Source organism: Nipponia nippon, unplaced genomic scaffold (genome assembly GCF_047370975.1).
Source record: "Nipponia nippon isolate SJK-2023a ecotype South Korea unplaced genomic scaffold, ASM4737097v1 scaffold_1, whole genome shotgun sequence".
Classification (NCBI taxonomy): domain Eukaryota; kingdom Metazoa; phylum Chordata; class Aves; order Pelecaniformes; family Threskiornithidae; genus Nipponia; species Nipponia nippon.
The window spans coordinates 144,199,203-144,217,103 of record NW_028262290.1 but is presented as its reverse complement, the minus strand read 5'-3'; the positions used below and the strand labels follow the sequence as shown (position 1 = coordinate 144,217,103).

At 38.1% G+C, this 17,901-nt stretch overlaps 1 protein-coding gene across 1 annotated transcript in view; it reads left to right on the top strand.

The window, feature by feature from the left end:
- ITGA8 (integrin subunit alpha 8) overlaps positions 1-17,901 on the top strand; it is a 119,972-nt gene that overhangs the window by 4,626 nt on the left and 97,445 nt on the right. Inside the window, exons 3-8 of the mRNA XM_087775784.1 lie at positions 7,468-7,568; positions 10,106-10,229; positions 12,490-12,551; positions 13,487-13,532; positions 14,545-14,670; positions 15,805-15,849. Of these exons, the coding sequence (XP_087631910.1) occupies positions 7,468-7,568; positions 10,106-10,229; positions 12,490-12,551; positions 13,487-13,532; positions 14,545-14,670; positions 15,805-15,849 (504 nt within the window). The remainder of the gene's footprint in view (positions 1-7,467; positions 7,569-10,105; positions 10,230-12,489; positions 12,552-13,486; positions 13,533-14,544; positions 14,671-15,804; positions 15,850-17,901) is intronic.

Genomic DNA, 17,901 nt, shown 5'->3' with positions numbered 1-17,901 from the left:
CTGCGATGTTCCCCAAAGGATCAGAGATCTGACACTGCAAAGGTTGCACCCAGAGTCACTGGCAAGGTGCAGCTAACCTCCCCGCCACCACACAGGCTGTGACACTCAGGACTAAACTCTATTCTTTGTGTCATCCAAGCTTTACATGACAAAAGACAAATCCTTATGGTTTGTGAAGCGCTCTTGCTCCTTTTTTCTCAGAAACTAAGATCACATGAGGGAGTAGACATTGCATTGCTTCCTAACATATGCTCAACAGGAACATTCAGTATTCACTCAATTCCCAGTGAAAGTTATGAAAACACTTTCAAAAATGTGTCATTACTTCCGAGTGCCATGTTCTAGCTGTCAAACACAGACTGGGTTCCTTACTGCTAGCACTCATACTCAAAACCAAGACTACTCCTGAAATCATCTCTGTGGCACTGTGCAAATGTTAGGATGCCCAAGCTGGTCTGAGTGCTATGAGCAGCTGCATAACTTGTGTTCATGTGGAAGTGTGTGTGGGCTAAACTACTCTGCTGAGAAGATGGCTTAGTTAGAGTTTATAGAGGTGCAGGAGTATCTGCACCCCATTCCTAAAGGTCATACCACCTAACTGAAATTGTTCTACAGGCAGTTCTCCCAGGTTGTCACTAATTTCTCAGATAACCCGTCTCTGTTCTTCATAGCAGCTAATCCAGAGATTTCTAAAGCAATGAGGTACTTTACTTGCAAACTAACATCGATAATTAATCCTACTGATGAAATATTGCTCCTGACATGGGACGGAGGGCAGAGGAGGGAAGGAAGATGAAATTTTGCCATGCTGTAGGATTTGAGCTGACCCATCCATAAGCAAGTCATGTAACTGGACATTCCCATATGGATTGGCCGGTGATATGGCCTCCAGCCAAGAAGGAGCTTTAGCAGGAACTCTGCGTGTTTCCTGCTGTTGATACAGCACTGAGTCTGCAGTCTCATGTTTGCAGTTCTTTAAAGCTCCCTAAATCTGGGCAGTGGGGCCAAGACTCTGGGAAGAAGCTGAAAGCACTGCCCCTGCGAGCACAACTGGTGCTTTAACCTGCTTCACTGCAGCAGGGAACTGAGATAAAGTATAATGGAAGGGCTTTTAGTATCCCCTTACTCCAGGAGATAGGGACTGAAGGGCAGAGACTCTTCTCCCTTGTTTCCCTGCTCTGTAAAGCTGTCCTGTTGCATTGCAGTGTAAGGCTGTGATACGTTTCATAGAATCATAGAATGGTTTGGGTTGAAAGGGACCTTTAAAGATCATCTAGTCCAACCCCTAAACTTTTTTTTTTTTAAAACCCCTTTGAAACTCAATGAGAGGACAGGGGAACAAGCATTGGCATTATATTAAAGAGCTGTGATCTGTCTTTCCTCTCTTACCTACACAAAGCTAAGTTCTCCTTTTCAATTTCTTCATTGTAAACCTCATTTCATAATGACAATTTCTGCTTTAACATTGAGGTAGAGTTACAAGTCCTTGTTTAAGCTGCGTGCTCTTCCATTCAGCTGCCAGGAGAGGTAGCAGGAGAGCAGTATGAAGAAAACTTTCTCCCCGCTTGATTAACTGGGGAACTTCTGAACCGCTCAAAGCATCTTGCAGCCAGAAGCAAACTTAAATGTCCCCTGAAGTTTAACACTATTGCGTTTGAAATCTGGTAAAGAGCTAATAGTTCATATTTCAGAAACTCATTATAATGGTCACTTTTAATTGTAATACTTAACAGACTGCAAGAAGTTCTTATGTTTTAAATTAGCTCCAAAAGGCAGAATTTTAGATACCATTTCCCCTAAGTTTCCAGAACTCACTGGGGTGTTGTCTTTGCTCTGGGGTGTTGTCTTTGCTATCAGTTGACTTTACCAGTTTTAGTAAAACAGGTTATATTTTTCTAAACTAGCTGGAGAAAATTTGAACAGCCTCCGAAGAGAAACGGGGGAAGGGGATGTAGATCAGTTCTGGCCAAGCATGCAGTTGATAAAAAACATGAGCTAATCTGGCCAGCAGTTGAGCTGATTGTAACAGAACCCAAGTACTGTATAAGGAAGGGATGTATTGTGGGGCTCTGGAGGCTTAGTTACATGAAAAAATCATTAGCTGTAAAGATGGCAGGATTCTAGGGAAAACTTAGAATCCTGTTATAAAACAGAATTTGCATCTCTAGAGAAAGTGCTGAGGGAGAACTTTATTGTACTTTTAAATGTTGACACATTTCAGTCCACTATGCCAGTAAGACCTTATCTGGAGCCTCATTGTTCACTTGTAGCATTCGGATTTATAAGAGACCCTCGTGAGTTTCTTTTATAAGTCTCAGCCTTATCTAAAGAAGGGAAAAAATACCCTTAGCTATGTTAGTTCAAGCCCTGAGGTCTTAATTTGTTTTTGATCAGATTATACTTCGGGAAAAAATCCTATTGGGTTTGATAATTCTTTTTTTCTTGATTCATGGAATGAAAGTCCAAATAAAGCTCTCTAGATATGATCTATTAAATTAAAATAACTCGTATGAATAGCATCTAAGGCACAATAAAAGACAGAAATTAAATAGATGTTTGCAGAATCAGATAATTCTAAAAATAGAAGCCACTATTCTCATCATGCAAGGGTTTTGCATATCCTTACTGTCTCTAAACACTATGGAGTCTTTTTTCCCCCAGCATTAATGTTGAAAGCAATTGCTTGACTTGGTTCCCTAGATCATAGTCTTTAGCTTTGCATTTGTGTTCTGTCTCTCTGTTGAGGCTCTAATATCAATGACTCCGTGAATGTTACTGACTTACCTTTGCTTAGTAATGGGTGGTATCATTGGAATCTTTTATGGTAGTGATACCAAAAAGATACCACTCTGCCATGGTGATAGGGTTGACAAGATCCCCTCTCTTCCCTCACTTCTAGAATACGGGACCATGTATGCCAGTACGAACCCTTCCCTCTCTCTTCCCTCCTGTAAGCCAGGACCCTAACGATGCAGCAGGGCTGATTTCAAAGTTAAATCAGGTTGCTCAGAGCCTTGTGTAGCCAAGTTCTGAAACTACCCAAGGATGGAGATGCCATAGCCTCTCTGGGGAATCTGTTCCAGTGCTTCATCACCCTCACTGTGAAAAGTGTTTTCTTTATATCTCATCAGAAATTCCCTTACTGCAACTTGTCTGTTGTCTCTTTTCCTTTTGCTGCATGTCTGCATGTGAGGGGGATATTCACTTTCCTTGACCTGTATATATTTATATAAATATAAATGTTTGTTGTTTCTATATGTTTGTATTCCCATTTTATATAAATATGGATAGGTTGAGGTGATTGTTCATCTCTACTCTGCGTACGTATTATTGTTTATAAATACATGAAATATATATATTAAATTTTATATTATCTGTGTTTATTTATATGTATGGATGTGCATAGATACATACACACACAGATATACACATATATCCAAACAGGTATTTGAAAGGGATTTGCCATCCTGGATATAGTCTGAGTAGGCACGGATTAGAGGGCAGAGTGTAACAGCCTGCTGCAGCTGCCTGATTAATGGCCATCTGCGTTTATCCAGTACATACAGGCAAACCCACACGCAGCAAGTAAAGATAATACTTTTCGAAGTTCCTGAAGGGTGAGAACTTACCTGAAAGAGTTGCAGGTGTATTACATAGCTGAATTTGTTGTTTTGATTAGAAGCATTGTGTTCCTGTGTTAATTTTGATTAAAATATTTTGATTTGCTTTTGTTCATTTGAGTATTTTCAAATTATAATAGATGCTTCATTTTTTACTTCTAGTTTTCAAGGGCTGAATGAATCACAATGGGCCACTATCAGTGTTTCCATATACATCTGTTTCTTATGCAGATCCTGATTACTACAACAAAGAAATATTTGTAAGAGTAATGTTTGATTCATGCCTGTTAAACAGTTTATAATGTGCTGACTCAGTGATTGAGAGGAGACCAATCCCCATAGAAAGTGCCAAATTTAGTCTAAAGTGTGCAAATGATGGATTTGCATTAACACTTGCTCCAGATTCAGGCTTTGATTCCTAAAAATGAATCTCTGCACTGTTGTTCTTACATATGTTTGCTTTTTACTGTCTGAATTCAAATTTTTCTACTTGTCCAGCTATTACTTTGGGAATTTAAGGGGCCTTTTTCCCTTTGTAGCCCCTAAGTATCTCAAGTCTAAAAGACTAGGTGAAGGAATGCTGATTTTGACAATCAGGTTTCACCATCTCCAGAGCTGCTTCTGAAGCTGGATTGTGGGGCAGTACCAACAGCATACAGGAGTCTTGGCTCCTGCAGCAGAAAATGAGATGCTTTTGCGTTGCTGAAATACAATTTAAGGATGTCCTTGCACCTACATTTATCCTTGTACATCTCTCTGCTTTGCATACTCCTGGTTGTCTGGGCCTTAGCCTGCAATACAGTCCTAGGCAGTACAATTAAGACTGACTCCAGGGCTGAGTTTCAAGCCAAATTTGCGAGTCATGCAGACTGTTGACCATGTGGAACAGCTCCTGGGCTGGCTCTGAAGCAATCCAGCTGGTACTCATGCACTCCCTGGACCACTCCGTGGACAGGCTCAGGCGTTGTGTGCCCAGCCCAGCTGCTGCCTTGTATTCTAGCTATCCTTGCCCTAGTGTCACGTATCGTGATACAAGATAGCCTGGACTCCTTCCTAAAAAGGGGCCAGGCATTCCCCTCCAGAAGAGAAGATGACATTTGAATGCAACCTGAATTCAAGCCAAGTTTTTGCTGCTCACAGAATTATAGCTTAGTGTGTGGGTAAGGTACAGTATAGACATAGCCTGTGGGCCTCAGATCCCCATAAATAACACAAGGAGAGATATTTCCGTGTCATATAAGGGTGTTGCCAGAACACAAACATGTTGTTTTTTGAAACACTTAGCTAACACAGTTTTGAGGGATGTACCAAAGACAGAAATAACAAATTGTTTTGTTTTTTTTTTGAAAACTGGATTGAGATTTATCTGAGTAAACAAATAGCTTTTGTCTGAGTCTAGACTAAGTTGGTCATCCTTGGTTATCTACAGTGGGTGAAAAAATTTATGTACTTTTAGGTCATGGTTCTTCTGACCTTCTCAGATATTTGCTTTAGGAGAGCTCTGCCCTCAGTTGTAAGTGAATGACTAGCTCAGAAGTGGACATTTACAGTGACCATTCAGAACCTTGTAGTCTAATGGAATACAATCAGGGCACAGTAACGCTAGTCCATGTGTATTCAGACAAGTTAATTGTGTATATAGCTTCATTTTGATAAAGTTATAGGGGAAGCAGTAGCTGGTTCACAGCAATCTGAAATACTGAATGGTTGTTACATACAAAAGGCTAAACTGTATTTTAAGGCATAACCTCAGAAACTAGGAATATGGCTCCAACGCTCCAGCAAGGATCCTGAACAAAGGTGATGATTAGAGAATTTCTGCCAAAAGAGATTTATCTAGGGAAAAAAGCTATTTATTAATTTGGGTGTGTGTGATATTTTGCTAATTATTTTATAATGAAAATCCTGTGCCACATGATGAAGGATTCATACTTTACTATATGCCACTAAGCGGGGTGGGGAGGTGTGTGTACAGTTCTTGCAGATCTACTGGTAAATTCAGCCATGGTTTTTATAAATCCTGCAAACGGTGGTACTAGTTTTGAAGACTAACATCTTCTCAAATTTGAGTATAGTTTGCCAGTAGACAAGTCTGCTGTTTTGATTGAAGATGTAAGCTCTTTTTAAGTTAGAATACTGGTTGTGAGTATCCTGAGAGCCAGGCTAGCATTGGCTGCTGTAGGCTGACTGTGGCTGATTTTCAAGCTTCAAAAGCTTTGTTTCTATCAAGACCTCACCTGTGGACATCGATCATGTTCAGATCTGCTGGAGCATTAAAAAAATAAAAACAAGAGACCTTTAAAGTTTGAAAGGGTCTCACTTCACTGGAAAAAATAATCAAAAGCGGTGTTGCCAACAACTAGGTAGAAGCTGGCAGCTCCTACAATGCAGTGTGTCAAAGTCGCTGTCTCCCACACTCTTAAAGTTTAAGCCTAAATTAAATAAAATGTATTTTTAAAACTAATACTTTCAGAGTGATTTTAAATTATTCTTCCCGTATTTTTAAGATCTGAATATTCCTGAAATTTCTCTCTCTTATCTCTCTAAGCGTGGATTTCCATACTAGCTCCTGTAATTGGTGCAGCACAGAAACAGATATTTGTATGAAGGAAGATGTTTTCTCAGAGACTTTCGGACTTTCACAGATTCATTCTCATTCAACTTTCTTTCATGTTTATTAGAAAAATACAGAGATAGAGTACCCTTGTTCTCCAAATGTATTACATTTTTCTTTCTAATTCAGTTTATATCTGTAACATGTATGAGGTTACCACGAGCTGAGGTAACTGGTGATCCAGCATCCTAGAAAACTATTCAGATATCATCTCCTTTATTCCTGTCAGGCAAATCCCAGGAAGTGTTGGCTTTTTAAAGGTGACAATTATATCAGCTGCATTTTTCTTCAGTTTTTTAAAAAATATATGTAAATCCATACAAGATAATCTCACATTACTTTTTTTTTCTACATTCCAAAGTAGACGGTATATGGTTTTATATCACTTAGAGTGAATAAAAAGGATTGATTCTTGTGAAATCACTCCTGATAGGAACCAGAAACAAACATGAGGGAATGCAGATACAAGGGGGAAGGAGTAATGCCCTGCTTAGGTATAAATTGAGAAGTTCATTAGGAATGACTGGTAAGGGAAGAGCATAGCTCATGAACATATGGGAAATCAGTTTACTTCAGAGAACTGAGGGTGAAAGGAAGGGATGTCTGCTTTTTATTAAAACCTGAAATGCATTATAATTGGCCTGAGTCTTTGCCCAGATGGCTTCTCTTATGCTGACATCTGCAAGAGTGTATGTAAAGCAACATTAAGAAGTTGTCTCTTGTGACAGTGTGTACATATGTAATTCTGTTAAAAGTCCTTTGCTATCCGTAGTGTCGGTCTTTGAATAAGCATGTTAAGAAATGTCATTTGTTTGACAAAAACTGATTATGGAACTTGCTTTTTACATGGAAAGTTTCTACCACGCATGAGAAAACTTTTTAGGGCTTTTCACCTGTTTTTGTAGATTCTTGTTCATTCTTCATCATAAATTCCAGGTATACTTTTTTTTTTTTTTCGGGGGGGAAACACAGGGTTTCTTCTTCCAGTCCTTTGTATTTTTTTCTGAAGTTTAAGTGTAATTATTTTGAATTTTCACATGTGAATTTAAGCTGTTTTCCACTGACCAGTAAGAAGTTTAAATGACACTAGAAGGTCCGTTTCCTATTAAGCTGGTAGGATGATGGTAGTGGATGCAATGTAATATATCCATTAGTCTCTTCACTTGTATCTGTAATTCACAGCATAATACTTTTTAAAATAAGCTGTCAACATACCGCCTCTTTCTTTGCCAGACAACAGGAAAATTAAAGTCAATGGCACCAGGGAACCTATTGAGTTTAAGACAAATCAGTGGTTTGGGGCAACAGTCAAAGCTCATAAAGAAAAAGTTGTGGTAAGTCTTATGCATTTGGTATTCATTTGGCAATAATGTTTATTTTTCTCAAAGATATATCCTTAATAGCTCTCTATGTGTAGATTATGGAAACAACTCTGTGATTATGCATGAATTATAAAACAGATGTGTATATAACTCAGAAAATGAAAGCAGTCTATAAAATCAGGTTGAACTGATCAAGTGAAGATGATTCCACTGCCATGTGAAAATAGCAGAACGCTATATTGTTATGGAAGTGAAAGATGATTTTTTTTAAACAGATAATGGACATATTTTAGAGATACTCAGTATCTGATAGCTATATGCTATAAAATATTTTGTATTATGAAGCTTTATTTGGAATGTTAAATGCAGAATGTAATGGAAGCCAAGAACCTGTGTTGAAGATGAGTTAGTAAGAGAAAGCACTGACCTCTTTTGTCACATTTACATTGTTTTGAACAGCTGTGTCATAGTCATGGTAAAACAGCTGCAAAAAAGTCATGATAAAAAAGCTCCAAATCAAGATTGCTGTCAAAGTGCAATGTCTGTTTCCCAGTTTCGCTGAACATTTTACCTGTATTGATAGAGGACCCCAGCAGGGGTCAAGTACTTTTATTGCTTAGCAAAGTAGTGGTGATGCTGCTTATACACAGACATTTACAATTTATGCACTAAGGTTTACATTGAAAATGTCGCTGAAATAATTGTGATAAGCATAATTAGTTTAGTCATTAGTTTTATGAGTTTTCACAATAGCAAAGCAATAATTTGTGTCTTGGGATTTGCTTAAAACTTCCAGTTATTACTTAAGAAGTCATGAGGGAAGAAGTATCTAAAGGAAATGCTTTCCCTTATGTAGTATGCCTTGTGGTCAACCTAGGGAAGGATTTTAACATGAAACAGGTAATGAATAAAACATCACCCTATTCTGTTACAGAGCTAAGTAAATGTAAAAATTCTAAAAAATTCTAAAAATAGCTGAAGATTTTTCATTTTGTGTACTCTACTAAATAACAGTTCACAAACTGAAATAAAAGAGTTCTTTGCCACCATTTGCTGAATCTCAATCAAGTGATCAGGAAACCTCATGACTAGCTGATGTGCTGTGTCTGTACTGACCAAACTTTCTTTTGCTCCTGATAACTCTTCTCAGGCTTTCTGAAACGGGTATATTCAACACTTTTCAGGCAAAAATTTGAACAGTGAAGGTAGAAAACTTTGTCTTTTAAGCTTTGTAGACTGAAAGGAGAGAAAAAGAAAATGTCATCAAGCTATCAGAAACTTTTTTTAAAACTACAAATATGATAGTAAAATGCATTAGGTCAAGGTTTATGATGATATTGAGTTCCTGTTTCAATCCAGTTTGCTTGATGTCAAATGTACCTAAAATCACACTCACAGGACACGTAATGCTCTTTGCTGCACCCTCGTTTTGCTCTCTCTTTTAATCTGTAAGGTCTTCTAGGCAGGGGCATGTTAAGAATCCCTGGTCCTTAAACAGTTGTTGCCAGAGCTCTGACTTCTATGATAAGCTCTGAGTAGCACAGTGGTTCATCCAGCTGGAACTGATTGCAGAACGAAGGCTTATATGGTAGTGTGAATAATAACAGTGCCTTGCCAGAGGAAGACAGGTTTCTGATTGGAAAAGTAAGACAAGGTAGGACATGAATGAAGGATTTGTTTGTATCTTGCAGAGGCAAGGTTGTAGGGAGAGGTAGTGTCTTCCCCTCCCCCCGCCAGCCAATTGAAAAGTTTTAGGGCACAGGAACCCCTGAAGAATGACTTACATACCTGACAGCTTATCTTTTTTATTTTTCCAATTATCTGAATTACTTTCAAAAAAGATAATGTCTCTCTCTACACGACTTGTATATCTTTTATCCTTACACTGTCATGTTTCTAACACCACTACCGTAACACAGATTAGAAGATTCACCTAGCCAAAACTTACTTAGCAAAAACCTGTTCACTCAGAGACCATTGAATGCATTACAGCTGTATCAACTCTCCAAAGATTTGAACCAGGGTTTTATAAGAAGGGAGACAATCTGATGATGGTGATAGACAACATGGCACACACCCTGACAAACCTCCTTCTGCTAAGTAGAGTAGAATCATAGCAGTTCTGCTGCAACAGCCATTATCTTAAGACATATCAGGACAGAAGTAGGAATGTCTTCAGCCACATGTATGTGATATACATCTTAAACTATGGGATCAAGTCCTGTGCAATGAGCAGTAGTAGAGCAAACATATTACTTGTGAAGCAGGCTAAGAGGGTATTTGCAACATATGCTTAAATGTGAGTTGTAATCCCTGACAGATTTCACCTGCTAAGGGCTATAAGTGAAAGTTCAGACTATGCTTTTCAGGTTATAGTGAAATTATAAGAAGCAGTGGTCCTGCGTTTTCTTCTGTCAATACATTATGATCATTGCTGTATGAATGGTACAATAGCAGAGAGAATCCTTGTATACTGTTTATTAAAAACTAGATTTGCAAGATGCGTGAGTGTGTGAAATGTATGTGTGACATCATTTCTGTTTTGATAGGCTTGTGCCCCCTTATATCATTGGAGAACCCTTAAAGATAGCCCTGAGAAGGACCCTGTTGGCACCTGCTATGTAGCCATTCAGAACTTCAGTGCCTATGCTGAATATTCACCTTGTCGCAACAGTAAGTATTAATAGGAACAATCCCGTGTTGGAGGAATTGATATTGCACTCAATGTTTTCATCCTTTCAGTCTTCACACAGTCTTGGTTGAATGAAGATTACTATATGACATTATTGCATCGGATGAGGGTTTAAAGAAGAATCAACATTAAATTATATGCCTGCAGTTGGATGATTTATTGTATAATTGAAAGAGGAGAAATTAAGTAAATTAAGCTTATGCAGCTATAGTGATGAGTTATAATTGGTTCAATTTAAATGGCTTTAAAATGTAGCAAACAGATCTATACAAGAACCAGACAGCATTTTAAACCAATTATTCATGCTTATGCTGAGTATAAATCTCTCATCACAGGATCACCATCTGAAGACCAGACCTTGCACAGAAACACACAAGCCTGTATCACCATTCATGCTAATATCATCCACAATAGCTCATTTATGAGGGACTTCCAGCATGGAGAAAAGCCATGCACATTAGCACTGCTGTTCCACACTCTCCTCTGCTGTTCTGAGGGCCTTACTTCTTGGGGAACAGGGAAAAACATGTATATTTAGAGCCAAGTTCAGTTACCTACAAGTCTGCAGAAAATGCCATGCATTAGATTATATCAGTCATTCATCCTGTTCAACATCCTATGTCTAAGTGTTTATGATGATTAGTAATACCCTCATTACCTCCGTGCTCCAAATTATTAAAATCAATATGAAGTATCCAGTGACATTACTGAGCTTTGGACTAGGCTAGGTCTATGGCAGTTTCTGCACTCACAGATCAGACAATTGTTCTCTCAGTTACTTTTCTAAAGGTAATGTGTGTAAGATCGTAAATATGATGGGCTTACCTGTCCCTTCCATGGGAAACCCTCACAGCAAAGCTATGATGTTGTTCAGTTTAGCTGAGATGGGTAGCCATTTCAAGTTGCATGTGCTAGCCCGTAACACGACAAGTCTGAATGTAGTTCCTTGTCACGGTACCCGTTGTACAGAGAGCCTGTTATTGCAGCTAGCGTTCTTGCCATGTGCACATGGGCTAACTTCAAAACACACCTTTTAACTGTTCCTCTACTGCAAACTGTGCTCCTACCTTGGAATTTCTCATGGATTATTTTGCCAAGAAAATAACAGGTGTTTTACAGAAAAAGTAGACTTTTGCTTCACATAATTAAAAGGTCTCTTTCCTGTGAAGATGTAGAGACAGCATCATATCATGTGCTGGATTTTCCTGACACCTGACAGCTATGTGATAATATAGCCCAATAATGCTTTCTGTGGTCTACCAGAAAATCTGCACACCTATAGCAACATGAGATATTTGCATGTACATTCAGTGCTACTCTGTGGCTTTCCTTTTCTCACATTGTAGTATAGCTCTAAACTGAGTTGTGCTACGTCTTTCTTTTAAAGCCTAATTCTTGTCCCTGGATGGACAGGTACAGAAAGAAGCTCAATTTGTAAGAAACGGTTACCGTAAGATGTGCTTCATGTACTTCTGATGTCTCACTTTGCCAAAGGCTTATGCTATTTGAAGAGAGAGTTCGAGTGGCCATTCCTGCTCTCGTTTTCCCAATCCTACAGACTTCCAGCAATCATAGGAAAGCCCTAAAATGCATGCCAACACACTTTGTATAATTATGTAAGGATCTGGAGACTAGAAATAAGAATGGACAGAAGCAGGAAAGATGTTTTTCCATGTACAAATGTGCATCCAAGATTATATTACACTTCAGTCCTCATTGAGCAAATGTCTGTCAATTAAAGGGCTAGCCCTTGTGAAGGACAAGTGCCCCTTTCCCTTCCCATAGTACAGATAACCAGGATGTTGTCTGGACATTGACCCATGCTGACCCATCCACTATGTCAACATTTTTTGAGAATGCCTTAGTAAACACTCATTTTTGTGTTTATGGCAGAGCGGACTGTGGTGACCATTCTCGGATTTCTTGTTAGGTTGTTTACTTTTGTATCTCCAGCCAAACTCAAACTGAATCCCTGGTAGTTGTTGCAAGGGTCCTTCCTTGGCAGTGAGAAGAGAAAGTCCCAAGTAACTGGTCCTATTTTTCAAAATCTTCACAAGGGGGCTGCATGTTCAGGGTCCTGTAGAAGGTCTTGATTTGCTTTGCCTCTTCTAAAAAAGAATACACATCTTTTCACACATTTTGGTAGTTTTGCATTTACAGCCTTACAGCTCCAGGGGGGTGTAAGCTGTCTTCCACATGCACTGTGAAATCAATAAAATGTTTCTACCTTCATAATTGCAGGCAATGCAGATCCCGAAGGACAAGGCTTTTGTCAAGCAGGTTTCAGCTTAGATTTTTACAAGGTGAGATTCTGCTTCTGAATACTTTGACCAAATGTAATTCTGATATATCCCCACTGCTCAAGCACTGTCTTTGTGATTAAGAGTTTATCCCCATGCTGTTGCATATGGAAAGTTTCATGAAATTGTTGCAAGTTCTTTCCTCCTTTGCAAGCTTCAAACTTTCTGGTTTCATTAATAAAAGAAATACTGCAATCAGCACCTGTTTCTCTCTTTGCAGCACTCCAATCTGACTCTGCTCAGTCTATCTTTATAGATAGCAAGCACCAGATAGTTTTTAGATAGTTTTTAAAAGTTAAAATAGCTTGTATAAGGATGCTTTTGGAGGCAGACTAGTCATTGAGTAAGACTGTTCTCTTGTGGAGGCGAAAGTGCTTAAGGGAAATAGCTAGTTGTTCTTATATGCCAAAGAATAAACTTTGCAACTATTGTTATTATCTGTGCCACTATTACAGCACCAGGACCTCACTTAACTTTGATCATTGCCATTGTTTTCAGTGTTCTGCAGCTACATTGTTATTCACATTATTAATAGCTGAGGAATTGTAGGCAGACAAAAGTATATTTCTCTATAAAGCATTACTGTTGCTTCATTGAATGTGAAGACCCTCTTTTATGCTGACTTTGTTCTGTTACAAATAATCAGCAATTTTTAGAATGCTATGTTATTGCTAAAAAAAATTATGGCTTTCATTCAAGTGAAGATGCATAGGGTGATCTTAACTTTATGGATAAACTTATGTGGATGACAACTTGTGGATAACTTAACTGTGGATTTTCCTGCACATCCATGCAACTACATCCTTTCCTTGGACAGGGCTGTTCTCCTTTATCATGATTCTGGTATTCTTTTGATCATTTAAATTGTTTTTTCCATGCATGCTTAATTTTGTTGTGTTCTTTTGTTGTGTAATTTTATTCAATTCTGCTTTTTATAGAATGGAGACCTGATAGTAGGCGGGCCTGGTAGTTTTTATTGGCAAGGTATGTTCATCTGGCTGGTTAACTTGATCTAAGCAGTGAAGCAGAAAGTATTGTGGAAAATGTTGTTCTAGATTTTCATTGTTTTCTCAGTTTAAGCTAACCAGTCTCTGGTCTTATTTTCAACAAATATAAATCAGAAGAATTGCTTAACAAGCAACTGAGCATAAAAATAAGTCAGGAAGAATTCAGGATGTAGGTTGTATAGGAAGTGAAACAAATAGAAAGAGCTATTTTTATGTTGACATTTTAGCACATCTGTCATTTAGTTAATAAGCTGACTTTTTCTGTAGAAACACTGCAATTTTAAAAATAGCTAATATTTGTACAGCAAATGTAGTAATTTCAAAGTTTTTGTCACTATTTGTTTCTGAATACAACCTTTTATTGCTATCTGCATATATTTTTAGTTCATTTGTGGCATCACCGTAGTTTCCAAGATGTAGTTTCTCATGTAGATAAAATCTGAAGTGGTTTTGGTAAAGAGTTAAAAGGGTATTTTTGCTTTAACCTGTTTTGATATGTATGATATAGCTGATTCCCAGACTCTGCCTACTGACTTGCACGTTGTCAGCCTCACTGGTATGTGTTTTTGCATTGCCATTAAAGGAGGAAGATCTAGTTGATTATGATGGTAGGGAATGCATAGCTTTGAATTCTCCATTGAGAAATTGCTTCCACTGGTCTACTACATTTGTACAGTACAGCATCAGAAGGTAGCTGAGCCTGAAAATGCTTGACTTTAGTTTGAACCAGCACCTTGAAATGGGTCTGGAGATGTTTTTGTGATAGTTCAATAGAGTCTCAATGCCTTGTTGTATTGATTTATGTGTACTCTTGAGATTTTCAGGGTAATAATGGAGAAAGATTGAGAGAAGATGTCTACTCTTTACATCTGAGCTATATTATCCGCTATATTATCCCTTCAGCTCTCTTCTGATGTTGTGCTAGCTCTGTCTTGTAGAAACTGGCTCTCCTTTATGTCCCTTTCATTTATGAAGTTGTTTGAATCCAGGTCAGGTAATCACTGCAAGTATTGCGGATATCATCGCAAATTATTCCTTCAAGGATATTCTGAGGAAACTGGCACGAGAGAAGCAAACAGGAGTGGCACCACCCTCATATGACGACAATTACATGGGTAAGCTAAGCTCTATGTCAGTTAGCAACATGTTCTAAAAGCACGGGGCTTATGTAAATGTGAAAACAAGCACTAAATTACTAATGTCCCAATTGTGAGAGAATTTGAACATGTTTTGCCTTAAGCACAACAGCACATCAGTAGTTTGCTAGTTACTTCAATGGGATTATGAACATTCTTAAAATTATGCACAGCAACAGGGTTTGAGGGTTGAGATCTTAAATGGCTTGTTAGAGTTCTTATTATTTAATCTTAAATAATTAAGCAGAAATATAAAATTTTCCTATTTCTATCTTTTTTCATTCCAAGATGTTGGATTGAGTTTAAAGTAATTAAAGACTATTTCAATTTTTAATAGATAAAAGAAGATTCAGTTCTGCAGTATTTTGTGCAGTACTGCACAAATGCCCAATTTATTCTCACTGATACTGAAAAGATACAATTGAAGTAAACAATAACAAGTCAGTTTGAAGATATTAGTTAATAAATAGAAAAAAACTCTATGTACCTTTTATTCGTACTGATTTCTTAAGAATTTGCATGATATTCATGTGTCTCTGCATGTAAGACAGATTTTTCTTCACATAATTAGAGAAAAGATGCAGTGGAATTTGAAGGCAAAGATGCATCCTTTCATCTCTGCCCGTAGATTTGAAATTGCAGTCCCTGATACAACCCAAAAGTCTTTACTCTGTCAATAGCAATTACCTCACAGGTTTACTAAAGCTCCAGGAGGTACTCAGCTGCATCTTTGGAAATCTGTCTTCCATGTAGAGCTAAAACAGGATACTCACACGTTACAATACAGTAATGAAAACCTAAATTGTGTCAATAGCTGTTAGGGCAAACTACCATAGTACCTGCTGTTTTTTCAGATAAATTATTAAGTACTGATGATTTAAAAGCTCATTTTTTTGAGAAAAAGGATAGATTTATTATACATTCAGACCTACAGTTAATTTAGTCATAATAATGTGGTAAACAATTTTCCTTTTTTCCACACAGTTTTAGTATACTAATGTTAGAAAATTTGCGTTCTGGTGATCAGATGAACAGACAAATCTGACTGTCCTTGCATATTTTTTGAAAGAAATGGTTTATCAAGTGTTTTGCTTGTAATTTATCATTAAACAGGATACTCAGTGGCTGCTGGGGAATTTACTGGGGATTCTGAACAAGGTAAGAAGCTATATACCTGAATGGAAACCATATGGCTGTGCACCTATTAGATTCCTCATTTTGGGTCTCTACGCAGGAATGTACCTTTTATACCTTTGAAACACTGGTGAGACTTAAGCTCTCTGTACCCAATATTCTCAGAGGCAAATATTTCCTTAGAAGGTATAGCATAACAGAGTAGAATTTAAGTAACCCAAAAGTCTGAATCTGTTGTTATGGTATCATGCCCATGCATCTGTTCAGCAGTTAGAGCTGTGATGGCATGGTAGGTGGAGCCACTTAATTTAGCCAGTTTGGTGACCAGTAGTAACAAGTGGAGTAACAGTAGTAGTAACAGTGCAGTCCTGTACAGTCTTTCGGTCCATGCTCAAGTTACTCACCTGCATGGAGGCTGCTGGACCTCATGGCTTGGAAATGTCTGTGTATGCTGAAAGCACACTTCTGACTGCCACATAAACATCACAGCCCAGACTAGGAGATAACATTCAGCTGCTTCTGGACAAAGCCATGTGTCTACACCGGCATGCTAGCTCTTGTTCTTGGCTCTATGAAAGTTTCCCTAGTTCCAGTTCATGTGCCTTAAGGATGGAGTGCCTGAGGCAGTTCATTAGCTGACCCTTTTCCCACATTATATTTTCCTGCACAGGCGTAATGCAGTAAGAATAAGTTCCCTGTGCTCTTGCTCCTATCCTGAGCCTTATATTTAACTGCAGGAGACAGAATAATTTAATTCCTCCTATTAAAACCTGGGCTTAGAGGAGAGAAAACGTTCTACAGGAAGATGAGGTGTTCAGTTAGTCCCTTGAATTAGGAAAAGCTGAATACACATGAATATAAATGTCCTAATAGAGACTTTGTAAAGGTTCTTGGATCACATAAGTTTGATACAGGACATATTTAGAATAATTCACATTTAGACAGCAACTGTCATCTACAAAGAACCAGACATCTCACAGACTTAATAGTATTGCTTAAAAACATCATCACTGCGAAACCTTCACCTGAAATGTTTCATGATCTGTAAAACACCACCTTCTAGGACTCTACATTCATGATTTGATAAAGTAGAGCAACATGCACTGAGGAACAGGTTTTGACCAAAATTACAGGATAAATATTTTTTTAAATGTGCAGAATGTCATTACATAACTTAGAATTCAGCTCAAACACTGAGGTTCAAGTTGTTCCCTTTGGCAAAAAGTGACACAGGATATTTAGTATTTATCAGATGGCAGGGAAAACTGCCCTGGAAGGTGGCAGCTCCAGTAACATAGTTCTGTAATTCTCTAAGGACAAAGTCAGAGCAATCCATCCTGCAGGGGCTAGGTTTAGCAGCAGTAGTTCTTGGAACACCACTGTGGATTTAACTAAATACCAACAAGACTTAAACCTCAGTTAACTGATGTGCTGAAGTCATAGCACAAAGTGCTGCGGCAGGAGAACTAAAAACAAGCTGAATGTTGTCTGATTTTTAAGTTGTAAAATAAGTTTTGTGGGTCTGTTAGAAATTGAACACTAGTTTTTCTCTGTCTCCGCAAGTTGAATCCAGTGTAGAAGAAAAGCTCCTGTCACAGCGGTCTGTTTGGTAGAGTATGTTAAAAATAATCAGTTATAAATAGAAATTTGTCCATGATTTAGCTATTTTCAGGTGTTCTAAAATTGTACAGGATTTCAAAACATATAGTTAGCTGAAAATATCTGTTATCCCTGGTGTTTCATACCTTAAGAGCTATGTTTCTTGTGTAAGACTGACAGTCTGTCCGAAAGTATTGTATAAGGGGTAGCGTTCTTGAGGGGGTGAACAGCTCCATGGTCCAGACTCACAAAGCCAATAGAGACATAGTACATTTCTAGAAATGAACCCAGCTCCCCAGAACTGCTGCTGCTTAATCCCTATAGAGTTTCCTGTCCTGTGCCACTATGGGTTAAAAAAAATAATAATAATTTTGAGCCAAATGCTATAATGTGGGAAAAAAGATGCGTCCCTGGTAACGGAAGGCTGCAGCCACCTATATATTTTTTTTCTTTTTTTTAATTCATACGCACATTTTT